This window comes from Lytechinus pictus, chromosome 3, assembly GCF_037042905.1.
Source record: "Lytechinus pictus isolate F3 Inbred chromosome 3, Lp3.0, whole genome shotgun sequence".
Classification (NCBI taxonomy): domain Eukaryota; kingdom Metazoa; phylum Echinodermata; class Echinoidea; order Temnopleuroida; family Toxopneustidae; genus Lytechinus; species Lytechinus pictus.
In genome coordinates, this window is record NC_087247.1 from 12,311,556 (window position 1) to 12,338,581 (window position 27,026).

At 33.8% G+C, this 27,026-nt stretch overlaps 1 protein-coding gene across 1 annotated transcript in view; it reads left to right on the forward strand.

Moving 5' to 3' along the window:
* LOC129257822 (voltage-dependent calcium channel subunit alpha-2/delta-1-like) overlaps positions 1-20,509 on the forward strand; it is a 57,601-nt gene extending 37,092 nt beyond the window's left edge. The window contains exons 17-37 of the mRNA XM_064097943.1: positions 2,551-2,622; positions 3,178-3,249; positions 3,737-3,798; positions 4,383-4,453; positions 4,973-5,018; positions 6,389-6,522; positions 6,993-7,086; positions 7,926-7,988; positions 8,433-8,551; positions 9,065-9,154; positions 9,638-9,696; positions 10,646-10,687; positions 11,685-11,756; positions 12,383-12,453; positions 13,196-13,274; positions 14,445-14,497; positions 14,815-14,873; positions 15,260-15,383; positions 16,199-16,320; positions 18,187-18,266; positions 19,453-20,509. Coding sequence (XP_063954013.1) covers positions 2,551-2,622; positions 3,178-3,249; positions 3,737-3,798; positions 4,383-4,453; positions 4,973-5,018; positions 6,389-6,522; positions 6,993-7,086; positions 7,926-7,988; positions 8,433-8,551; positions 9,065-9,154; positions 9,638-9,696; positions 10,646-10,687; positions 11,685-11,756; positions 12,383-12,453; positions 13,196-13,274; positions 14,445-14,497; positions 14,815-14,873; positions 15,260-15,383; positions 16,199-16,320; positions 18,187-18,266; positions 19,453-19,557 — 1,689 coding nt within the window. The 3' untranslated portion in view covers positions 19,558-20,509. The remainder of the gene's footprint in view (positions 1-2,550; positions 2,623-3,177; positions 3,250-3,736; positions 3,799-4,382; positions 4,454-4,972; positions 5,019-6,388; positions 6,523-6,992; positions 7,087-7,925; positions 7,989-8,432; positions 8,552-9,064; positions 9,155-9,637; positions 9,697-10,645; positions 10,688-11,684; positions 11,757-12,382; positions 12,454-13,195; positions 13,275-14,444; positions 14,498-14,814; positions 14,874-15,259; positions 15,384-16,198; positions 16,321-18,186; positions 18,267-19,452) is intronic.
* Positions 20,510-27,026: the final 6,517 nt, after the last annotated feature.

Consider the following 27,026-nt stretch of genomic DNA (forward strand, 5'->3'; position numbering starts at 1 on the left):
TCTCGTATCATAATGAATTCCAGCTGAAGCTATGGAAATTACCTTTTGGGAATTTTCAGATTGTGAGACAGCTCTCCAATTATGGTCTAAGAAAACAGTTTCATTTAAAAGAAAAACACAGATGATTGAATAATGAATTATGAGTTTTATGCAGTGGTGCACTTGAACATGAACGTTGTGGTTGATATATACTGAGTTCATACATGTATTTCCCAATACCCTCATCGTATCATATCATTGGTCCTTGTCCTGTTGTATCCCTCCACACATGTAATGTACCCCTATTCTATCCAATACTGTAAAACCATTGTCACTGCCAGAGTATGAAATAAATTAAAGACCAACCCCACCCTTTTCTGTTATTTTTCTTTTATAAAGTACAGTAATACTTACTAAAAGTTCTTAGATCATCAATATTTAAAAGACCCTATTACTGTCATATATCTCAGATACCATACTCACTTTGCGTGGTGTGGAGTAATTGTTATTATCAATACTGTATTGGTATATGTTAGACACTGTATATATTTTGTAAAATTGTATCATTTTTGTAATCTTTTTTATTAATTGACGAAATATCAAGATTACCTTTGTAATTTTAAATGACATATTTGATGAGGTAAAAGAAACAAGTGTTGTAGGAAATCATGTAGCATTTAATTGTCCATGGATGGGGATTTTTTTTTTAATGCTGAGATCTTTAACCTGTTTGCATGTTCTGACTATGATGAACTTCAATAGCTTCATATTCATGGCTGTGTCTTTGTTTACTAACCGCATGGCACTACCGCCCATGCATGTTTCTGTTATGACATGGCCTGCTTTATCATATCATCCATTCTCATCTTATTTTAATTGTGTATATTGCATGTCATCAGTCGACCCTTTTCACGTTTCATGATTTGTTCTGCATGATGTTAATCACTTTTTATTGGATGATTTGTCATTTATCTTCTTGAAACACTCTTAAAGTTTTAATAGCTCACAACTTTGTTACATGCTTGTTTGTTCCTGTGGTGTCAAGCCGACTCAGAATGGCACTTGCAAGTCAAGGTGACTCTTTTTCTGGGTCATTTTAACTCAGAATAGAGTTAACTTTTCATTTTAAATCAAATTTGACACTGCAGAATTAAGAGTGGTCATTATCCGACCCACAAGATTACTACTTGATACCTATTCAGCTGTCCACGTCTAGTTTGGTGGGGATTCTTTGATTATAAGAGCAAATAGTTTCCCTCAAATTGTTAAATACTGATCACCAGCTCAAAGATTTTGTTTTACTGAAATCTAATTTGTTATATTTCTTTGAGAGATAGTTAATTCTGTAAAGAATATATTAATAATAGGATTGATATGTAACCTTTTTCATCAATTTCACCCTAAATTTATAATCATTTATCTATCAAATGACTGATGCTAGTAAAGTAATGAAAGTTTCATCATTCAATGGTTACTTTGATTTCAAATTTGTATTGTTAACATATCAAACATGGTAAATATGTTTCATATTTGTGTTGAATGGGACATTCGTATGAAGACATATGCCTCTTTTTTAGCGTTTGGAAGTTTATTTCCAAAATTGTTTTATTTGTCAGATGACACCATTTATTTCCTAATTGATCTGGAAATCCTTATACGTTAATGTTTTGGAAAAAAGTATTTTAATTGTTATTCCACGATACATTGATGCCTCCTTTGAAAGAAGTTTGTTTGTGTGATTTTGAAATATTTTCTTTGTTTCATAGTTCACGTATAACTTACAGTTATACTCAGTAATAGATTTGATGCTTTCTTTTGAACTTAAATGTATTCTAGCTGTCTTCTTTAATCTTTGTATTCTGTAAATACAATCAATGTTTATATTTTAAGACGCTTTTGCATGCCAAAAAGCATGGATATCAGATTTGATAAACCCTTAGTTGTTAATTTGTATTATAGTTGTATATACATGTAGTGCATGATAAAATAACGATTATAGAAATGATTTATGTACAGTAATGGTTGATTGCACAATGTTGTATACGCGTGTTTTAGAATTTAATAACTTTTGTAAATCAGTAGCAGATCCGAATCCCAATAAAGTTTGAAACACTTGTAATGACTTGTAAGTAATTTCAGTATTTATTTACCTTTCAAAAAAAAAAAATATGTTACAATATAAATAGTGCCATTTTGTAAGTTTAGGTATGACTTCATTTTTTCCCAAATAAAACTTGACTTTTTTTGCATGGGGTACATATAAATCAAACCACTCAAAAATTTCTGAAGTATTATTATGTCCCCCATTTACATTATCCAATTGTTTCAATAATGCACTTTGAAAGGCAATGCTATTTTGTGTTGATATACCAGGAAATTGGTCGAATTCTGGCACTATAGGATATTCCTTGATGAAATGTTGATTGCTTACACTAACAACTTTGATAGTGAAGTCATTGACCCTATTACTTTTAATGTATAGTTTGCACTTAGTTAATGGCCCTTCACAGCAATATACTCACTTGATGGCAAAATTGAATGTTATTTGTGCTATTTCCTGTATCTGTGTAGTTGAACTATTTGTCTGATCCGCCAAATGTCGACTTCTTGGAAGTAGAGTACGAGACGGAAGAAAAGAAAGTGGTGAGTGGTTGTCGACTTTTGATGATTCTCCATCGCAAAATAGATCCTGTAAATTGGATCTATATTTCAATGAATGATTGAGATCATTTCACTGCACTTATTTTTAGAATTGGTACATTTTGATCTATTCTGATGTCAATCATGTAGAATATCCGTATGACTTTAAACATGCCTGTCTGATCTTTAAAACAATGGCAAAGTGATGAACATTGAAATTGGGAATCGGTGAATATGTTTAAAATGTGGCATCATTTTTGTACTATTGAAGGGTCGAGATTCATATAGATTTCCCTCTTAAAATGATAAGAAGGTCCCTTTTTTCCAACATTTTTAGTGCAGAGTCAAATAAGGTTGTATTTCAATGTTAAATGATGAAAAATGTTTTCAAATTAAATTGAAAGAATTGTATTTTCTCTCAGTTAATTTTTAATCGATATTAGTTATATGATGGGTGTCTTATTTTTGGTTTGTGTTCAAGTGCTTTTTCCTAATGATTGCAACTTGATTCTTGAGAATACTATATTACACAAATTCAAAATCAATATTCATTCTCAGTTGCGGAGAGACATGATCGACAGGAAATCAGGCACTGTTGAGCTGGAGACGCCAATCATGTCCAGAGATGAGGTAAGAAACACATAAACTGACATAATCACTAGATTGCAAGGATCATTCGAACCCATTCAAATTGGCAACATGAATCGAGTCGCATTTGTAGTATGCATTATTTTAGATTTAGATTTTTTAAAAAGTATTTGAACACCACTCTTAAGAAAAAGGGAAGAATAAAGAACTTGAAGGAATTCAGAATTTAGTGTTCAAATTTATTGAATTAAGTAGTGAGAGTCATACTATAAATTGAACCAAATATTCCTGATAAAGAAATTCTTATTGAAGAGATTAAATAAGTGTAATTTCATGTTTTTTATAATATGTTTTGATAAGTTGTAATAATTGGGCTGCCAGAACTTATGGGTACGTTCATTTTTTACTACTTTATTTTACAGTTCACATAACAGGATAAGTTATTATTATTTTTCTTTAGATTTTCAAACAATTAATTTTGAGAGAAAGAAATTGCTTCTATCTTATTTAATTTCTCTTTTTGTCACAGAGATATTTGGAATATGTGAACATGACCTATTCTTATACATTCATTGACAACACAACGTTCAGGTAAGAGTGCTTATAATTCAAAGGAACATTTCACGAAACAAAATTTGATTTTTTTTTTTCCTTGAACCGTTGTCCTAAGCTACCAAAATTCCTGCTAGTTTGTCGGTGAAAATCATTTACAATTATATCCTTCCTCATTACCTGGCTGTAAAAATCCAAGTTAGGTTTTAATGCCATGAAAACCAGCTAAAGAACTTATGAAGCAGTTTGATAATTTATATGGATTGAAGAACATATTGATCATTTAATCATTTTGGCATTGTGAAGAACATTTTTTTAAATATTTTTGATGTTAAGAATTCTATTCTAAGATTGGTCAAAATTCAGCAAAAGTGATGGAAACTTAATTAGTGTTTTGCTGACCATTTCAGCCCATATTTAGAGCCCTTATGCATTATAACGATAATTGCATCTAGCTTGCCTATCACCTTAAATAGTAATTATTTGCTTACTTTGTTGAAGAAGTAAGTTAATTTTGACATTAATGGAAGGTAGATTGTAGGAATTAGTGGAAAGTACATGTATTTCTACAATTATTCATGTTGGCTCCATTCTTTAGCTTTGTTTCTTCATCTATTTTACAGTGTCGCAATTGCTCAGCCCAGCTTCGACCTGTATCAACTCACACCTCCCGAAAATATGAATCTGGTTATGGGTAAGTAAAATCAACCGCACCCTAAGATTTGCAATTTGGAAAAATGTTGAATAGTGTCTATATATAATACCATATCTTAAAAATCTTTTTATGATCAATAAATAATGATGATGATAATGATGGCTGGTTTGTCAGGGCCGAGTTTAAGTGGCAATTTTGCAAGTTAGTTTGTGAGATGATAGAATATGACCAGGAACTTTGGCAGATAAATCCTCTATCTATGCGTCCTATCCAAATCTGCCAATCTAGTGTCAATTAATTTTATATTTGAGCGGGCTGAAATTTCTGGTGATGTAAATCTTCTTTGAAGGAGGAAAGATAATTTTCCTTCTTTGTGAAATGACATTATAGATGTTTTCATTCAAGATAATTTTATGTCCATGAGGTCAATATTTACAATGTCTGGATTACTATTTTAGTAATTATCATTTGGAACATCAAAGAGGGAGACTGATGAAGTAATATGTAAAAGCTCTTTGTTGAATTCAAGTATTGAATTTTGTTTTCTTTTATTTTCAGAGCTGACTAACATCATGGATAGAAGTGATATACTCATTGCTCCTTGGTAAGTTGAGTAATCTTCACAATTCCTTCTTTGGCCGAAGTTTCTATCATTCATGAAGTCAAAAGCCCTTTATACATGTAGTCCCCAATGTTTTTATTGTTACAAAGGGCCTATACTTATGCTACCAATTCAGTGCATATATGTTTCAAATATTAGTTTTGTTTATTTATATCTTGCATTTCCATTCATATTTTTTCTTGTTTCTCAATAGTGATGCATACATTTCATGTTTGGACCATACATCACTCTGGATTTTCCCCCTCTTAACAGATATTCATTTTCTGAGTATTTTCCCTTATTTCATTTGTAATTAATTCTATTAAACAGAATGAATAATCATCATAAATTCTTGTATAATTCCCCTTTAAAAAATTACATGGTACAATTATCCTGCATAAACCCTAATTAATTTTTACCTCTTATAACTACAAGATCACATAAGATAAAGCAAGTAACGAAGGGGAAAGTAGAGAAATGCATGAGAAACTGAAGAAAAAGGTGTTAAAACTTTATTAAGATCCATTTTAAATGAAGAGAGGTATGGATATGTCTTAAAGCAGATATTAACTAATTGCACCATTTTGAGTCCTCAACTACTCATACCTGGCCAGTTTCCTGACCCCTAATGCTAGTGAAGTCTAGTAATATAGACCCACTTGAATGATAACATGCTAATTAACAACTCAATACAATACATTTATATCGCAATAATTATGTTACCAAGAAGCAAAACAATTACTTTTCCTCTCAAAACATTTTAGTTTCTCTATACAAATACAGGTCAAGTTATTCTGTAGTATTAGTACATGAAGATATCTGAAAAAGTATAACGTATGATTACTAACAGACCTTGCAAGCATGAGGGATGTGAATAGGTACTTTCAAGGAGGACATATTGTTATATTTTGTTTGAAAAATTAATGGAAAGATGCCTTTCGTATTTGAATACTATAACACTATACACTAAAAAGACAGGAATTTGAAATCCATTACTGCTCTGAATAGTGACCAGTCGATATTATGATTTAAAATCAATCTTTAAAAATTTAAATGTAAATCTTAAAGATTGATTTTTAAATCCAAATGTATTAGAATTTAAATCTTTATGGATTAATCTTAAATCCCAACATTGACTGGTCACTGTTCATAACTGTAATGGATTTATTTTAAGTCCTTATAATTTAGAGTGTACATTGAGAATGAATATTCACGTAGTTAACATGTCATTCTATATAATTCACGTCAGCAGTGAGTTATTAACATTTCACATGACTATAGAAGAATTAACTTTTTCTATTAACGTGAAGATTTAATCCAGCTGAAAAACAATTGAGCACTGATATTTTGTTTCTTTTGATGAACCTCTGCAGGGAATTTTGTGAGCAGTTTGTTGGAATGGATCCTGCTAACATTTCAACAGAAGATATCAAATCAGCTATCCAGGATACTATTAAGAATAACAGTATAGGACTCGGAAGTGGTGGAGTTATTGTACTACAAAAATGTAAGTTTGATTCATAACTTTAGTAGTTAAGAGCATGCTACTGAGACAAAGAGAGAAGAGAATGAAAGGTGTGTGAAACAGGCCCGTACCCTGTCTTACAAAGAGTTACAATTGATCCGATCAATCTCAAGTATATGGTAATCCAGCAATGTCATAAAGTTTTCTTTAGGAAATTTGCTCAATGTCCTTTGAAAACAAAGAGAAGCATACTGAATTGTCAAGAAAACAGTGAATGTATGAATATACATCATTTCGAGAAAACATTTTGAACAAACATACATTTTTAGATGTTGACGTTGCTGGCTTTCCATAATTGCCGTTGATCGGATCAATCACAACTCTCTGTTAGACAGGGCAGAAAGAGGATTGATAGATCTATATATTTTATCATCATTTTATTTTTATTAAGAGAACTTTGGCATGTGTGAAATATGCATGTAATTTGCTTTTTTTGTGCTTCTATTCATCAGGCAATGATGAGATGGTGAGAAAACTCCTTGTGGATGCAGAAGTAACAAGTAATTTATCCTCCTACTGGGAAACAAAGACTGATGATATGGAAGAGTAAGTTTATGTCTTGAGCTAAGTTAAAGGGCAAGACCATCTTAACATAATAAAACAAGTTGGATTTGATTAAAAAGCCAAAAACTGAACAAGCTTAACACTGAAAATGGCTTCAAAGTTGGCTTTCAAATAACAAGTTTTTTTAATTTCATAAAACAATTATATTCACATTCTGGTAGTTATGACGTTGCCCTTTTGTATTTTATTAATCAAAAGATTTTAATTTTAACATTATGATGTTTAAAATGTGGAATTGCCATTGTTGTTAATAAAAATAGTGAGTGACATCATCGACTCTCATTTTCATATGACTGTGTTGCCATGTAACTGTTATGAGACAAATATGCAAAAAAATTTAATGCTATAACTGTCTTATTGTACATTCGATTTTGATTATTTTTTTGTGTTATGTTTGTTTGACATTGGCCCATACATTACATACACCCCTCTTATTCTCCTCCTCCTCATTCTCATTCTTCTCCTTCCTCTTCTTCAGGGTTTCTGATTTTTTAATACATTGTACTCCTGCATTATCTGTTCTTTATAAATAATAATGATGGAAAATATTCATTGGATTAATGCATACCACACCATAATTCTCTCCAGAGGAAATACATTTTCCCTTACGAAGTCAACCTCTTGTATTAAAAGTTGAAATTATTTTATAGTCAAATATTTGTACGAAGCCGCTGCATTTTATCATCCATTGTCATTTTTAAAAAGTAATGTCAGTCAATTTCTTTGTAAATAAAAGCTACATCATCAGTCCTTAAGGGTTGACTTTGGCAAATTTGTTGTAATTGAGTACAGTATATATTTTTTCCATTTCTCCCCCACAGTAACGGCATCATTTTTGTCTTGGCTGCTACTCAGGGTGGTCTCATAAAAGTTTTTCCTAAAAGGTAAGTTTGTTTTTGTGATGTATTTTCTCATGTTTGTGGAATCGTCGTGGCGTAGTGGTTCTAACTCTTGCCTTTCGCTCAGTGGGTCGTGGGTTCAAATCCTAGTTCAGGCGTCAATTTCTTTCAGCAATAAAATATGTTCACATTGGCTGCCCTTAACCCAGGTGAGGAAAATGGTTGTGCCTGTTAGATGTATGTTCTTTGATACATAATGATACGGCATGCTCTTTAAGTGGTAGATAACTTTTTCTTATCAATTTAATTTAATTCAGGTTTGTTTTACGAAAATAAATTTGTTTCATATAATGTACCTCGTAGTTCATGTTGTCCGACCAGCTGAAAATCAGAAGCATCGGAATTGAAGGTAATTCAAATTGAACTTTTGATTCATATTAGAGAAGCTTTTCACATTGATTGAAAAAGAATGTTTTTCTTCCCATGCAGCACCATATCAATGTGGAGTGCAGACGAAATCCAAAGAATGCAAGACCCATGGGAACAGAGTTATTATCAACGCAGTCTGTACACAGATAGATATGTCTTTTCTGTTCCATACAATGATGGTATGAAATGTCGATTTTTATCTTGATATGTATTCTTTATGCATTCTGTGCACACAGGGTTTTAATTCTCCACCACTACATGTATTTTGTTTCTCTTCATAATGTTTATCGGGGGGGGGGGGGGCATCCTGGTCTAGTGGCTACGACTCTTGTCTTTCAATCAAAGGGACATGGGCGAGATATTTACCCACATTATGCTGCACTCAACTCGAGTGAGGTTAATGGGTACTTGGCTGTATTAATTCCTTGAATGCTCTGAGCGCTGAAAGGCAGCTCGAGATAAAGCCGGGGTAATGATAAAAATAGCAATGTACCTCGGAATAGATTATTTCTAAATAGATGGCACTATATAAATGCCTATTATTATTATTATTTTGATTATTATTATTATCTGCTTATTGATATGCAAGGTTCTCGAGATGTTGCCTTCTGGATTTGCATAGTGAGGTGGCTTTAAAAGCTTCCAAATATCTAACTGATGTTTGTTTCTTCTTTTTGTGCTTTTTTTACCAGGTGAAGGACCTCTCGGTAGTTTAACAGAGTTCCGTTCAAACATCACCATCAGCAAATCAGTGCCTCTTGATAACCAAGCAGTTCCTGCAGGTAAGAAATTTTAATTCATCAATTATTTTTGTTCTTAAATTGATTAACCTTCTTGTATATGTCAATTTATCAATCATCAGTGTATCAACTTTTCGACTCACTCGGATTGTGGCACGCACTGTACTCAAATAGAACTTTTCGCTTTGACTTTCAGTGACTATACAATGACTTTAAAAAAAAAATTTGCTTATACATATACTGCATGAAAATTTTTTATATTTGTTAATGTGTGTAACCTCTACATTATTTAAAGTCAATTTTTTTTTAATATTCTGTTAGTTCTATGTGAAATGTATTTCAAGTTTCAGTGAGAATTTCCCCTCTTGTATATAACATATGCAATTTAGTGTATGCTGTCACTAATAAATCATATTTTGTTTGAATTTTTGACGAAATTCCAAATTTATTTGTGAATCCAATCTGTTTTTGATTAAAATTAGTATTTTCTTATACAAAATATCTATCTTTTATCATTTATTTCAGTTGTCATGGTCATGATGGATCCAGCTTTTTTCAATGATTCTTGGGATCAGACCTCGAAGGTAAAGAAAAGGACACTCATGAGTATTTAGAAAGAATGATTAAGACTCATCCATTTGTGACCAACTCTGACCAAAGATAGTGGCTACTTAATTTCAGAACTCCCATGGGTTTTTTTACAGGGAAACACAGTTCCAGTTGGCAATGCCCTTTTAGCAGTTGTCTAACATTGAATTCCCATGTTCTTTGGCCCGTATTCTGAAGTCGGGTTTAACTTAAACTCGGGTTTAAAGTTGTGGTTTAAGTGTGGATAGCCAATTGTTACATAAATCACCAACAGTAGAGATATAATATTTCAGCTCATTTGACTCTCAAATGATTCATAATTGTCTAGGAAGTATAGATAGATGATTGTCTTCACCATTGAAGAATCGGGAGAGAGCACAGTAAATATAAGAAACATACAACTATATAAAAACTTTGACACTTTTGGCTTCCCATAATTTTAGCACAGAGTTAGACCATGGTCTAAGTTAAACCTGACTTCAGAATACGGGCCTTTATGTATTGTTAGTATTAATCTCAGCAATTTGATAAGTTCAGTAATTTTGCAGAGAGTGATATTTTGTTGTATTGGTGTAATGGTTCTGGCTCTTGCCTTGTAATCAGAGAGTCAAAGCCCACCGCTGCCGAGTGTCCTCTGGCAGTGCGTAAATAAACATTTTGCCTCTCTCCACCCAGGTGCTTAATATGCTACCCAGTAGGAGGTGAAAGTCATTGTCGCTTGTCCAGTGCTGTGTGCGACTCAATGGCAACTGGCTGAAATCCCCCCCAGGGAGTGGAGCATGTGAATATAATTTCTGCGCAGGAATGACTGAACGAATCTGATGATGGGGGTGATAATAAATCTGTAAGCGCTGAGACACGTTCAATGCCTTATAAACCTTTGTTATTGCTATTATTATTTTAAGATAATGATATATATGTAACTTGCTTCTGATTTGTTTTCAGGGTTTCAACGATCATACATTGGAATACTCCTGTGCAAACATGGTGAGTTTTTCTTGGTGAAGGGGCTTGTGCCATCACAACGGGTTATGGTGTCTGGTCGGGCAATCACGTGACGCAACTGTTCGAGAAAAGGGCTCCCTAAATTTCAGTTTACCAGACCTTTTGTTTATTTGGCTCTAATTTTCACAAAACATTTAAATTGGACCTGAACATTTGTTTATGCGACTGATAATTTTCACAAAGTATCGGGTAAACTGGACCCGACCTCTTGGGAATTTAGTGGGCCCTTTTCTCGAATGGTCTGGTTACGTGATTGCCTGACCGGACGTGATAACCCGATGTGATAGCACAAGCCTTGTGAAGGTCAAGGGAGTTGGTAGGGGTAATAAAGCAAAATCCTAGTGGCAGTTTCTGATTGTGCAGATATTGATATCAGGTTTGCGATTAATCGCAAAATGAAATGGTCTATCAAGATCATCGTTGCATGTGGATTTTGTTCAGTAGGAACCAATCACAGTTGCTCTTTCAAATAAGCGATTAATCGCTAACCTTTGTGTTACGGGGCCCTGGTTGATGAAAGGTAGAACAGGGAACGAAGACCTACTTGTATAGTCAAACCCTTCTATTAAGGCCACACATGGGAAACAAAAGAAGTTGCCATTGGTGAGAGGTTGACTTTATATACAGGTTCTATAATGCATTCCTTTCAAACGGGGTCTTTAAAGACAGGATTCCTCTTGAGACAGGTATGTGATAATGAAACACAAATGCGTCACACAAATGCGTCAGGAGAAGTTGCAAACTTTTGAGCAGAGTGATGGTTTTGTAGCTTCATTGGAAAATGGAAAAACAGAACATTTTCATGATGGAAATGACAGGAAATAAATAATAAAAATGCTTTTGAGACGGTCTTTAAAACTTTTCCTCGTAATGAGTTTCCAATAACATGGATATCATCAGTGAAAAACAAATATTTTTTTTATAAAGCTTAGATGTCTGAAATTTTATCCTAATCAACGTATTTTTTCTTTGAAATTAGGAGCTGAAATGTTATCTTCTTGACGATGGTGGTTTTATCATAGCTACGAACCAGATATTTGAACAAGATGAGGTAAGTTTATTGTTTTGCTCTTTCTCTTTCTGCTTTTTATTCCTTTTCTCCTTCTTGAAGTCTGCATTCAGTTGTGGTAAATCCCCCTTAAAGTGAAGGTTGCTATTCCGATCCATTCTAGATAATATGAATGTGTATGCCCTAAAATAGTTATGATATTAAGGATATTAGATGTCTGGATATTTTTTCTCTTTGATATAAAATTTTACTTTTCAAGCATGGTAAGAGCTGAAAAAGTCAGGATATGATCCTTGCCTATTACTTTCTGATAACTAATCATTAAATTTGTAAGATACGTGCACAGATAGTTCCACTTATTCTTCTTATCATTTATTAATGGCTGTCTAATTTATCATGATATCTGATTTGTGATATCAAAATCTTTGTTTTTTTTATCATCTAGCTGTTAAGTGATTCTCTTTTTTAGAAAGCATGTTACTAAATCAAGAAAGCTATAACCTATTAAACAAACATCAAATCTAAGTTCCAAAGAGTCTGTGCTGTAAGGAAAGTCAACTGGCCACCAATGACATCTACATGGGGTTTTGTTGTATTGTGCCATTTATGTTTGATTCTATTCTCCTGCAATGTCATGCAATCTTCATCATTTGTCTTATTTATGGCAGGTTGGGCGTTTCTATGGAGAAATTGATGGCAACATCATGGTTGAAATGACAAATTATGGAATCTATGATCGGTATGTAGTCTTTCTGTCATTTCCAACAACTGTGGAGTGAACATGTAACTCTTACATGCAACTGTAATTCATTCCTTATAACTTGATCGGTATTTTGTTTCAATCTCTTTAAAGTCCAGATTACTTAGCTATTTCAAAATGTATTTTTCATTATTGATTTCAGAGAGTGGATGATTACCTTTCTCCTATTTTAACAAACCCTTTAGGGTAGAAGTAACCTCCTACAGTAATATCTTCCCTTAGAATGTGATAAAAGATATTTTCAATTTGTATTTGTCAAAGTATGGACTATAGACTGAACCACTTTAAGAATTATCTTTGTCATTATTTCTTTCAATACTTGAAAATATGACTTCTAAACTCATATCATACAATATAATTTGAAAAATAAACCTTTTTAAGTTGGTACTTTTCAAGGACATCTTACACCCAACCATTTTAAAATTTCTCTTCATTATGATTTCCTTTCAATGCTTGAAAATATGACTTCTAAACTCATATCATACAATAGAATTTGAAAAATAAACCTTTTTAAATTGGTACTTTTTAAGGACATCTTACACCCAAACATTTTAAAATTTCTCTTCATTATGATTTCCTTTCACTATTTCTTGGGAAAATATGACTTGTAAAGCCATATTGTACTATAGAATTTGAAAGATAAGCCTTTTTTTAATTTGGTACTTTTTAAGGACATCTTACAGCCAACCATTTTAAAATTTCTCTTCATTATGAATTTCAGCAAGCAGATGTTTGACTACCAAGCGGCTTGTGAGAGGGTTCCACCAAGTGACAGTGCAGGCATTAAATCTTGGTTTGTGGTATGTACCTCAGGTTTCCTCACATTAAAATTACCCTTCCAAGGCTACATTCCAAATAATCTTGTGTATAACTGGGATACATCCATTTAATCTTTTGCTAATTCATTCACTATGAATCCGTACACCGAAGACAATAGCACACAAAATTCCTTGTGCTAGCTCATCTCCCCGCGTCATAGTCAACCAAGCAAAGAGACTCCATTTCCTCTTTTCACTTTGTCCGTCGCGTGTTCGGACGTCTCAGATAAGTGGGTCTCGATATCTTGAATTCTATTCCATCCATGAATAATTATTTCACATTTGATCCTGGCTGCTTCACCTAAAGGGGAAGCGATCAAACTATCACTGTCTTGTCTCTCACTGACTGTACAATTTCAATGGCTTGTCTTAGAATATACCTTTTTAGACAACTATGAGTGATACACAGGATGAATTAACCCATATTTCTTTTGTGTATAAAGAAACCGATACGTTTTTAAGAGGAAAGGTACCTGTAATGTATTTATTGCAATATGAATGTAGGCCCTATTGAGCAGTGAGTAAGTGTGTTATTATGGGGGCGTGGGGGTATCGTGGTCTAGTGGCTAAGACTCTCGTCTTTCAATCTGAAGGACGTGGGTTCAACTCCAAGCCATGGCGTGTTTTCCTTCAGCAAGAAATTTACCCACATTGTGCTGCACTCAACCCAGGTTGAGGCAGACAGGAAGTAATTCCTCAAAAAGCTCTTTAAATGGGGACTGTCCTCAAAGTTGGCCAATCAAACATGCAGTGGGGGATATAGATCCATGTGCTCCAGTGTTAGCCCTGTTACATATACCTATTTATAAAACAATTATAAATATGTTTTGAATTTTGGCATATAAAAATTACCCTAAAAATGTATGAAATAATTGCTGCCATACTGCATGTACTTTTGTGACCCAAGTCGATTTATTGTGCCTGACTTTGTCTTAGTTAACTTTGTAAAATCTTATATTTTCCATGCAAAGTTCTGCCCTTGATTGACAAGATATTATGACACACCAACAGTTTATTTATTTTCCATGTTGAAGGTGTATGCATTTAGATTCCATTTGATTTTTTCTTTTCCAAAATATATTCATTGTCTTTTTTCATTTCTAGAAAGATTCACTTGTATATGATTTCTTTACTCACCCACTTTTTTCACAGCCAACTTTTTATGATGTATTCAATTTCCAAATATGGGCTGCAAATGCATTGTGGTAAGTCCTTTTTAAACATTAATTAAAAGATTGTAATACAAACATGTTAATTTGTAAGCCTTCTTTTCCTATCTTCTCTTTCAATAAGATTTTTTTTTTAATTCAACACCTGAACATATTAAAAACAAAAAATCTTAATATGCATGTTTGTAAATAAAAATATAATTATGAAAATTCATTTTCAAACCAGAATTTTCTAGAGAAATTTGAATTCTGATTGAAGTTCCAATGTGTGTTTATATGCTATGATTGATATATTGAGAACTCTCTTTTAAATTCCCCAAAATTTTTTATTCTTTGTCTTTCCCCCTTAATAGGACTTTTATTCATCAAACCTTTATGGATTTTCTACTATTTGGATGGACAGATGTTTCAAGTAAGTATCTGACAAATATCTCCTTGCTTTGTAAATGCATGATATGCACTTGTCATTTGATTAATTATTAATTTCAATTTTTGTTATTGAAAAGTAGCATTGGATTCACTTCTATTTGCGAATGTTTTGCAATGATGAGATACATACATATACAAACCAACAGTTAAAATGCATTCTATATAGTCTGCATTGTCATTATTGCGCCACCAACTTAGAGGCTGAAGGCATTGCCTTGCATGCATTGTTGATATTGTCCTGATGCATCTCAGACAACTTGCGCACATTCCTATATCCTTTGAGGGAGGGCGCTATGACATTATGATGTCATATGCATATGTCTACTTCATATATTTTCTCTTCAATATTTTTACTTTTCTATAACTCAGTGATCCATGCTGCTGAGACTACAGAATCCCTCGGCAACGTAAGCTGTATCAAACTGATAAACAACTACTACTTTGGCCAAAACCTGAGTGGAAATGGTGCCAAGGAATGTGTCAACTGCAGCAGGTCTGAATGAGATTTGTTTTCTTCTTGACATTTCTGAAAACAGTTACATTTGAGGGGAATAGATTCCTGTGAACTTACCTCATTAAAAGCAGAGTGATGATTATTTATACTTCCTTTTTTTCTCTGACAAAATAAAGCTGCACAGCTGACTTATGTACATTGGGTTTATATTCTCACATTGGATTATAAACCTGTGTGGGCCACATTCTAATATCTTGTTAACTGTAGCCTTGTAATAATAATAATAATAATAATAATACTCAATATTTATAACGCGCTTTTCCCACATGGCCCAAAGCGCTCACAATTTCAGTTAACTTATTCATACAAACAAAAAATCAGAATGACATATTAAATGAAGCCAGTTGCCTAGAAGAAACAAGTTTTAAGGGACTTCTTAAATGACTCAATTGTTGGGGATTGTCTTATTGTGAGAGGGAGTTTGTTCCATTCCATCAAGGATGCAACAGTGAATGTTCTATCTCTGGTCTGTGTACACTATATTTATATACTAGGCTCTTTAAGTATGCTCTCGTACTGATGAAAACTATTTGTTTATTAACAATTATTCCCAGACAATGTAATAGAGAGAATGTGTTCTGTTAAAGTGAATGTCTTTCATCATAATCTTATTTGTATTTGCCTCTCATTGATCTATTGAATAATTTTGCCGGAACACTACTAAAACAGCTGCTTAGAATCTAGACAACAGTACTCAAGGACTCTTCTGGCTTAAATTTATCTTTCATTGAAGACCAAAATTTCCACAAATTGGATTTGAAAATATTTATTGATTTTCTTTTTTTTTCATCCAGGAGTTGGGCTGCTAGTCGAGTTGGTGGTACCAATCTAGTGATGCTTGTGACAGAGAGTGACCTTGATTGTGATACTTGCCCCTTGTCTGTGGTCAGACAATCGCCACAGGAGCTTGGTCCAGATATCCTTTTTAAGATAAATTTGATTAAAAGAAAATATATACTCATTTAGTGGCAGTGAGTCATATTTTGGAGCAGTGAGTTCAGTTATATGGCTCTGTAAAAGAGCACAAGCTAAATAGATATCACCTTTTAGGCTTCCTTGACTCTTTCTTTTGAATTGTTCATAAGTATAAAATCATTTTCACCATCACATGATCAGGATCCCCGTTTCAGAGGGATTCAGCACCATGTATCCCATTGCTGCCACCATTAAAACCCTAGAGGGATCGAGCACCATGTATCCCACCGCTGCCACCATTAAAACCCTGGCTATGGCTCTGATTATACTAGAGGGATCCAGCACCCTGTATCCAACCGCTGCCACCATTAAAACCTTGGCTATGGCCCTGATTATACTAGAGGGATCCAGCACCATGTATCCCACTGCTGCCACCTTTAAAATCCTGGCTATGGCCCTGATTATACTAGAGGGATCCAACAACATGTATCCCACTGCTGCCACCATTAAAACCCTGGCTATGGCGGCTCTCATTATACCAGAGGGATCCAGCACCATGTATCCCTTTGCTGCCACCATTAAAATCTTGGCTATGGCTCTGATTATACTAGAGGGATCCAGCACCATGTATCCCACCGCTTCCACCATTAAAACTATGGCTATGGCTCTGATTATACTAGAGGGATCGAGCACCATTATCCCACTTCTGCCACCATTAAAACCCTGGCTATGGCTCTGATTATATACTAGAGGGATCCAGCACCCTGTATCCCACCGCTGCCACCATTAAAACCCTGGCTATGGCCCTGATTATACTAGAGGGATCCAGCACCATGTATCCCACTGCTGCCATCTTTAAAATCCTGGCTATGGCCCTGATTATACAAGACGGATCCAACAACATGTATCCCACCGCTGCCACCATTAAAACCCTGGCTATGGCTCTGATTATATTATAGGGATCCAGCACCATGTATCCCATTGCTGCCCCCATTAATACAGGGATGCTATTTATCAGACTAATGTCTGAATTCAGACATTATTTTCAACCTATTTTCAGCCATAGAAAACACGTTTTTGTGTTACGAAACGGCTTGTTCCAAATGTTTTCCAGACTTTTTAAGCCATTCTTAGTGGCATCGCCGTCTATAATGATAAAATGTCACTCCCCAATTACAATTATCCACAGTTTTAACTATACTATTCAATGCCATGATACTCCATACAGATCTGACCGAAGAAGGGGTGATGAAAACAACACACGTGCCTAACACTGCTTGAGAATGGGAACCAAACCATAGTGCCCTCATCACATTTATTCCAAATCTAGCAGAATATGCCGGAATGAAATGGCTATTGCCCACCACCATCCGGTCAAATCAACCCCCCCCCCCCCCCGCTATTCATCTTTCTCCCAAGCATTCAATTCATGTTTGGTTCAAATGTTACTGAGATATGTTGTAAGAAATACTTAGTACACTGTTCAGTGTTCATTCCACTTTAAATGCACCTCAAAATTTATAAACATTCAGGATGACCACAAGAATTCGCCCCAGTGCAGTGAAAATTTCTAGAATGCCTAATGAATATTCACAAATGAAGCACAAACTGACTCCTTTGCAGCTCATTCTGCCACTAGTCTGACTAACTAGTGTGCGATGAGTTGCCTGGTCAATTTACCTGATTTGAACTCCATTTTGGTGAACTGAAATTACCATCAATTTCCCTAATTTTTTTAAATTCCAGTTCATTCTGCTTGATCTCCTGCCGATCCAAGCAAGTGTGATGGGGCCTTGATCATAACATTTTTATGTATTTAGGTTTTTTTTTTTTTCAAAGTTGTATCCTTAACGGTTCATTAATTCACAAGATGCCCCTAGCCCTTGTGATGAGACGCCAAGATACAGAAGGAGACCTAGTGAAAATTGTTACGCATTTAGTGAAGCTGTAAGTTCAATTATTTAATTCATGTATTTATTTATATGTTAGTGTTGGTTGGCGGAGAGTTTGTATCAGTAGACAGTTAACTTGTGTTATTTACCTTAATCCTTAGTCTTAGTGTAATGTGAGGGTTGAGTACTGAGCATTGTCATCAATCTTACCTGTTGCCTAGGTTACTCATTCCAATGTTCCGAAATTCGGCTTCCTTATGAAGTCTCACCTGAATCTGCTGAGGCAGCGGGTTGGAGTTGGAAATATTGCGCTGATTATGGTGTCTTTATAACAAAACAAAAAAATTTGGCTGTATTAATTTGCCCATGAATATTATAAAGAAAAGAAACATTTGAAAAAGAGTACCGGAGGGATGATGCCATGATGGTCATTTGTAATATAATATGAATGTTTCCAACTTCCAAACAAGATATCCATGTGCAAGGCATACATTGTATGATAATAAAAGTCAGGATTTGAATTGCTACTCTCAACGACACCAGGGCCTTTTAGAAATATTTTGGCTTGACATTTTGAATCTCTATGTATCAAGACTTCAAGGTATAGGCAAATGGTTAACTGAAGGTCCCTGTAGTTCTTAACCCTTTGCCCGCCATGGACAGAATCGTGCACTCCTGCGCCACATTAATTTCAAGGTGCAACATTGAGAGGGGCTTTGCATGGACTATACTAATTCAGCTCACAATAGCTTTTGATTGGTTTATTGTACAGAAAAGCTTTGTGTGTACACAGTACAATGCAATACACTCATCACTAATGTACGTACATATGTATGAACAAAAGACTCAATGCACTCAATGTGTATTGTGAGCAGAGTGTGACTTGAGTCGAACTAGGCAGTCTGTTGTATGTGACTCTAGTCGAATGAAGCAGGCAAAGAGTTAAGTTACCATCTTTGCTACTACCATTCCTATATGTCCCATGGCTCAGCAGCCAAGCAAAATCAAAGTTTAATGGTATTTACTAAAATTACAAAGTTCCCATAATATCAAGAGTTATGCATCTTGGACATCATTCAGTACAAAGGCTTATACCTGAAATATAGTTATGGTTGTAATAATAATATAAAACATGTAATAAAAATGTACACGAAAGTCATCGTTTTAATCTGAAAAAGTCATTATAATAATATTACCATCTCTTATTATTTATTTTGTTCTCCCCTCTTTTGCCTTTCCAGGAAAATACAACCATTTGCAGAGGTGTGGTATCACTAGCATCGCCATGGTTACTTCTAATTTTACACATATTCTACCTTGGAATTGTAAGGTTTATTAGTGCGTAATGGTGGTCAACGATTCCTGTTTTCTAATTTCTAGGTATTATTTCATGATGATATTATATAAGAATATTACTTCATGTTTTTATTGAATTATTATATGTTGTTTCTTTTCATTAGGTATCGTTTATGTAATGTTTAAATGTGGACACTGAAAGTATGTTTATACTAAATTATCTTTGTGATGTGCTGATATTATTTTACCTGTCAAACAGCACTGATTTTACTTATCATGGCATTATAAGCAATTGTAATTGACAAATTTAATCAACTCTTGCTAATAAGATATCCATCTGTAATTGTAAAAAAGTGCTTTTAGACTACATAAAAGTAATCATGGTTCAAAGAAAATTACTCAAATCATTTGACACTGTATCATACACTTGATGAAATGTACTTTAGTTTCGTGAAAATCATGGAATTTTGAGTATTTTTCATGGATTAAGGTATGAAATATAGATGGCTATATAAATAGCAATCATGAATTCAAATTCATTTATTCAAATCATTTCTGCCACTCGAACTATCCCATCATGAAGGATTTAATTTATGTAGTATGATATACATGTTCAAATTTTATCTTATGGACTATGAATTTTATAAAATGTCAAATTGGTGAAAAATTATGTTTTGAATCTTGAACTATGGGTACACTCAAGTGAATTATATGTAAGAACTGTTTGAATATTGTATATAATTTTTTATACTTGATGATGTAATATATCAAGTGTCTATTATTAGATTATAGTTATTTGTATGCAATGCCCAACAACTTATTTGTCTATTTTTTTCATTCTCTCTCTCTCTCTCTTTCCTTTTCTCACTTTTTTCACCTTTTCTCTCTCCCTCTCTTCCTCCCTCTCCCTCTCCATTTCTATCTCTCTTTCTTTTAGTCTCTCTCTCCTATATCTCCTTTTCCTTCTCTCTATCGATCAATGAATCCTATCTTTCCTGCTACACCACACCACATTCCTTCTCTCTTTCTGTCTCTCTCACCTTTGCCAGGAATCGGCTTTGTGAATTAACAGCATTAATTATAGCGAGTTACACTCTTTATAGGTTTTGTGCATATAAAACTGCCTTTGTTAGTGCCTAAGTATGTTTTGCTTAATTTTTGTATGTATTACTGTGTTTGTAAATTGTTAGCTTTTAGTATATTAAATTCACAACCTTCAAAATTTGTAACAGTAATGTTGTGGTACATTCCTATGAATTATTTATTGTTATTAAAGGCTATTTGTTCATTTGAATAGCCTTATATTACATGTATATTTAAAATTCAAATACAGAAACTATCGCTCATCTCTTATGAAAAATCTATCAAATTTAATGTTCTTATTTTGTGCAGTATTATCCCATATTGTTTCTGTTGCAGAATAAGATATATGTCTATGAATTGTACATTTCATTATATCAGATTTACATGTCAGTTGTGAATTTATCATTTCTATTATCATTATAATCATATTGACTCTCCAAAGTTTCTAAGCCAAGGATGGGCTTAACATAAGACTTGTCACTTTAAAAATATGCAAGATTGGTAGAGTATGTTAACCTAATAGAACATTGACGAAACATATATTCATATTTACTCTTAATACTATTAATCCTATTGTAATCGCCCTTACAAATATCTGAGATGATAAACTCGATATGGTAGCTTACGCATAAGTTCTAATATGAATATTCCAACTGTTGAACTAAGATAAAATTTCTTGTTAAATCACTATATAAATATATTTGTATTCTAGTACATGTATAATTTGTATATTCCTATCCAAGAGCTGAATTCCGTGAAGATAGTGAATGGTCTAATTTAGTTATATGTATTTTTTTTTTACATACCTCAATCAATTTCCTGAGCCAGTCTTTCAAAGAGTTGCAATGGATTGAATATCAAACCCAACTGAGATTTATTTTGTAGTTGTACAAAGTACTTAAAGTCTTAAACAATAGGAGTTGATATTTGAATTGATTTTAAAGCATCATTATTGTAATCATGTTACTTTAAGAGGAATTTGATGCACTTCAGAATAAAAAAGGGTTTTTAGATAACAAACATTATATAATATATTCCACAAATGTATTCATATGTCAAAGTTATTGTATTACTCTCCTTACCCCCTTCCAAAAAAAATGAATAAATAAAAATGTCCAAGGCTGAAGTAAAATATACAGATATTTCCAGTTCTTCTCAGATTTGGGGTCAGGAAATTGTGACGTTATATCTATGGAAACTGAAGTCACAACTCTTTAATTTGAAGTCAGATATTCTAAATATAATTTTCTTCCAAAATGACTTTGAATATATCACACCCAGCTTTCTCATCACTTTTTTTTATTTCCCCCATCACTCATTCATGCACCAGTAAACTTAATGAATGTGTAGAAGCACTTAGAAAGACAATATTTGGCAGACAAAAACCCAACTTACATTTATTTAATCAGAGTAAACTTTATCACTATTTCACATAGTCCAAGAAATTATTCAATATGATATTTTATAAAAGTTGTTAATAATGCACCATCTATATGAACAGGCTGTTCTCAGTAGAGCAATCTTTTTATCTGTTTATTCTTATGTAAATGTGCAATACAAGATTAATGTTGGCAAGAATACATGTAAATAGATATATATTATTGATCTTAATTAGGTCATGGCATTATTCATAGAGTGTTAGGGAAGTAGCTTGAGAAGAAAGATATATTGGGATTGTTATCTGCAATCATATTATGCTCTGATGCAAGATTTGCTGAGATTGTTCATTTTTGTTACATTTATGTTACATGTTCATGTATACATTGTAACATTCTACTGGTATATGATAATCGCACTCTCATAAATATTTTATATTTTGTGAATTGTTGATAATGCTAATACACTGATGAATGGGCTAAGAGGATCTGTGCAGATTATGATCAACTTTGTCATGCTCTAAAGATTTTACACACTATATACCACTATGCACTGCAAAAAGATTGGTGTTAAAACAACACCAGTATGTGTGTTTTTGGACTGTGTCAAGCCTTTTACACCAGGGGCCTATTCCATAAAGATTTGTTATAATATCAAATAGAATATCAGATTCTATCAGAAGTTTATGATCGGCCAATCAAATTGAATTATTTCAGCAGCTTTGTACCATTATTCCAAATTTGTTAACTGTAACAAGTTTTATGAAACGGGGCCCCTATGTCAAATTCATCACCCTTTAAGTTGTTATGTTATATTTACACTGATTGAATATAACACTAAGTAATAGTGTAAATATAACACATTCAATGACATCAATGGGTGTTGAACCAACAGCGTAAATCTAACATTGGTTTAAAATACTTGATGCGATCCTCTCACAACACTTAATGGTGTAGATTTTAGCACTTTATTTTTAGTGTAATACATGACACCTGGATATGATTCCACATGAACATTTTGCTCCAGCACATCTTGTGGAGAAGAGCTCCCTGAAGTGCAAATCTCCTTGCAGAAAACCTTACCAAGAGGACAACTCCTTTTCAGTTAGCCCCCCCCCCCCCCCCGTCAAAAGTCTGTACTGTATTTTTCGCAGGAATTCCGAAAAAAGACGCCATGTGTCTTTCGCAGTAGCTTTTCTGCATTCCCTATTGTCATGTCCATGGTGGAATGTAAATAAAAAAAATTATCAATGAATGGCTGCTTGCATGTTCCAAGCAGGAAAGACGTCGTCCGACCTTTGACAAGGTCCCTTCCGGGGGGGGGGGGGCTTGTCCTTTGGAAATTTCTTTTTAGAAGTAGTTTAAAAAACGGAGCTGGCAGATTGTGAAAATTCTTTAAAGTACTAGCACTCCCCTTTGTTCATAACCAATACATGTACCTTCAAACACTTATGAAGTACGTATGCGTCATACTTGCTCATAAATGCACATGTAAATGCATATTCATTTTTCGCCAGATTAACGTGTATTCTGTAAAGTGCTTTGATACCTCACTACATTTAATTTTCTTATAATCATTGCCTTCCGTTATAAATTCTGCAGTGAAATATCTTTTAGTTTCCATTTACTGCTCTTGAAAAAGAGTATCTGCTTGAAATGTCAAAGCCAGAATAATGTATGACATGTAAGTCTACTTACATACATGCCCGGGGGGGCCACTTCCATTGACGAGTGGATACCATGCGCGAGCATGGGGTCTCGAAAAGCACCCTAAACACGTATTTTCCATATTCTGAAAATGCACCCCTTAACAAGTATTGGCCTGTGAAACCCTACCCTTAACAAGTATTGGAAACAAAACGATACTCTTGACAAGTATTCCCTGAAATGAACCCCTAAACAAGTACAGCGATATGTCACGGGTCCCTTGGTCGTCGGTTACTTTTACACATCACTTGGTTTAGAACGGCCCTACCTTCCACACGTCGCGCAAATCGGACTCTAAACACGTAGTGTTGGAGCAAAAAGGACATCCTTTATAAAACATTTTAATTTTGTTTTATCATCCCCACAAATTTGACCCTAAACACGTAGCTTTCCTAACGAAATAGATACCCTTTTTTCATTATTTTTGTGTTTTTGACACCCTTATCACGTTACGTACGTAACGTGCCCTATCTTGAAAAAGACATCCTTTTTACGTGTTTTTTTGGTCGCGCATGGTATCCACTCGTCAATGTAAGTGGCCCCCCCGGGCATACATGTAAGTAGAAAGTGTTCCACTGTCCTTTTTCCATGAAAAACGTGATAATTTATATTGGTTTTTCCCATAAATTTCTGTCTAAAGATGACTTTTATGTCTAAAGATGACTTTTATGTTATGTTTTGTCCTTTCTTGCCTCCTGAATTCCAATTGTCTTATTGACAAGATTGGCTGCTATTTCTTTATTGGTGATATCCTATATATTTTTAGCTCTAAAACATTGCTGTTTTCTTGGAAATCATTGTAAACTCTGGAGTGTTTTCATTTATTTTAAAGACGCATATGTTTCCATAGAAAATACCACTCATATACCCATATAGGGGTGTTACAGAATTTATAAGGAACTAAGATATAAGAACTATTATCTTGTTTATAAATATTCATTTATTAGGGCTATTTGAAAGTGCAGTTGGATCAAAGCATTTATATATTGTATGAGGAATGTGATGTACATAAATTCAATATAGTCAGGGGCGTGAGGGATCACAAATAAAATAGCTGAAAAAAAGCCAAAGAATGTAAAAAAGCAGAAATTGGAAGAGCTCCTATGGCTTTTTTACATAAGAAAAAACAAGCTGGCATTGAGCTGAAAATCAGCTTATTAGCTGAATTCATCCCTGTATTTATATATGTGTGTATTGTTGCAAACATCAAGAATAGGGAGCTACAGTCTCCATTTTCTGCAAAATAAGAATACCTAGCAACAGAAAAACAGAAGTAATGACCAACAGAATTATAGCTTACAATCACACTTTATATTTAAAAAAACACCTCAAAAATAGATCTTAAATATCTTTAGAAAATACATTCCCCTTTAAGGTATCTTGCGCCCACTTTATGGCCAAAGGTTTGTTTGACTAGCGTGTGTTTGTGTGTGGTGGCTGGTATATGAAATAGTATGCCCATTTTTTACGAAACATCAATAATGAATGCTAGAATTTTATGACAAGTTTGCTGTCAATCAAATAGCAAGATTTTGGTCATGTACAACTGTAGATTTTAGATTCAATTGGTGAAAGTATCATTAAACAGTCTATTGCTCCGTGTAACCAAAAGTTTTGATGTCAATTGCAAAATGAGAGGCAGCATTGCTGTGCATTTTGTTCTTATGACTGACTAGTTACCGTTCAGATTATATTGAAATTGCATTTGATATCTAACCTTGTGTTTTGTGTAAAGCCCCCCCCCCCTGCCTTTATTCTTCCATTGACATACATGGTTATACAGAATGGGAGACATTATTCGAGTGAGCTAGAGAATACTGGACATGATTAATTCAAATGTATAGCACTCATGTACATTAATTCCATGTATGCTGCCTTTATGTACATAAGTTTGTTTTATTTTGTTGTCATGGTAACATGGTACTCTTCCATGGTTTTATGATATACAGGCAGAATGAAACTAACAAAATTAGTTAATTGTAGTTTTAGACTTTTATGGAATGTAAGTTGCCAACTTGGTCAGTTATTTCAATCCTACCGGGTAGATGGCATAATGCTGAAACTTAAAAACTTGAGAAAAAAAATAGTGATTACACTAAACCTGTGTAATCAGGACTTGACCCAGGTTAACTGATGAGAAGACTGCCTAAAATACTTTGTTGCACTTGCAAAACATTACACATACATGTTTTGAGTGTAAATTCAATGTAATATTTAATTTCATTTTACATATTTTAAGAATTATACTCCAGTCCAGTCGAATTGAAATGACACATTTTCAATGTCTGTTGATTTATTTTGTATATTGGTGCACATTGTTAGCAGGTGCAATTAAGTTTGTGAAAATATTCGGGCAATATGAATGCATAATTATCATTATACACATGTATGATGTTTAGCTGTTGATATGTACATGCATATTGTATAAAATTTATCATCAAGCATCTATGAGATTGCTCATAGATCAAGGCAGTAACATTATGTAAGATCTTCACAAAGAGAAAAAAGAAGAAGAAATGTTTATTTGATTTTAATAGTATGGTATTAAATAGTGATTGTCCGAATATATCAAGTTGATAGATATCAAGAATCAGTTTTAATAGTATGGTAATAAATGGCGATTGTCCAAATATATCAAGTTAATAAATTGATAAATATCAAGAATAAAATTAAATCAAAGAAAACGTGCAAAGGTGAATTGTTTTAATGTAGCTAAAAAAAATCCAGAAGTACAGAGAATATTGGTCAGGGGTGAACATAGGTAGGTTTTCAAGGCCCTACCAATTGTATTCTTTGGTTGTCGGATATTAAGGCAGATAATGAAGTTTTTTTTTAGTTAAACTTGTTTTAAATTGTGAATGTCCAAATGCTGGAGACTAATGTGAAATCTTAAAAAATAATATTGTGAGGGATATTTGAAATTGATTTTTATGTTGGTGTGTATCTTTTATTTGCAATAAAAACATATAAGCCTATATAAACGAATAGTGTTTATAGTGATTTCTTTATGGGCAAGACCTTGAAACAATCAAGCCTTGTGGAGTGTTGTGGCCCAGTGGATTAGTCTTCTGACTTTGAAACAGGGTCGTGGGTTCATATCCCAGCCATGGCAGAGTTTCCTTCGGCAAGAAATTTATCCACATTGTGCTGCACTCAACCCAAGTGAGGTAAATGGGTACCTGGCAGGAATTTATTCCTTGAAATGCCACCACGCTGTAAAAGGCTGCAGAGCTAAAGCCAGGGTAATAATATCCAATTGAGCACATAGGAACACATTTGGCAGTGATATGCACTATACAAGCATGTTGGTATTGTGTACAAGCCACAGAAATGGAATGAAATCACATAATCCA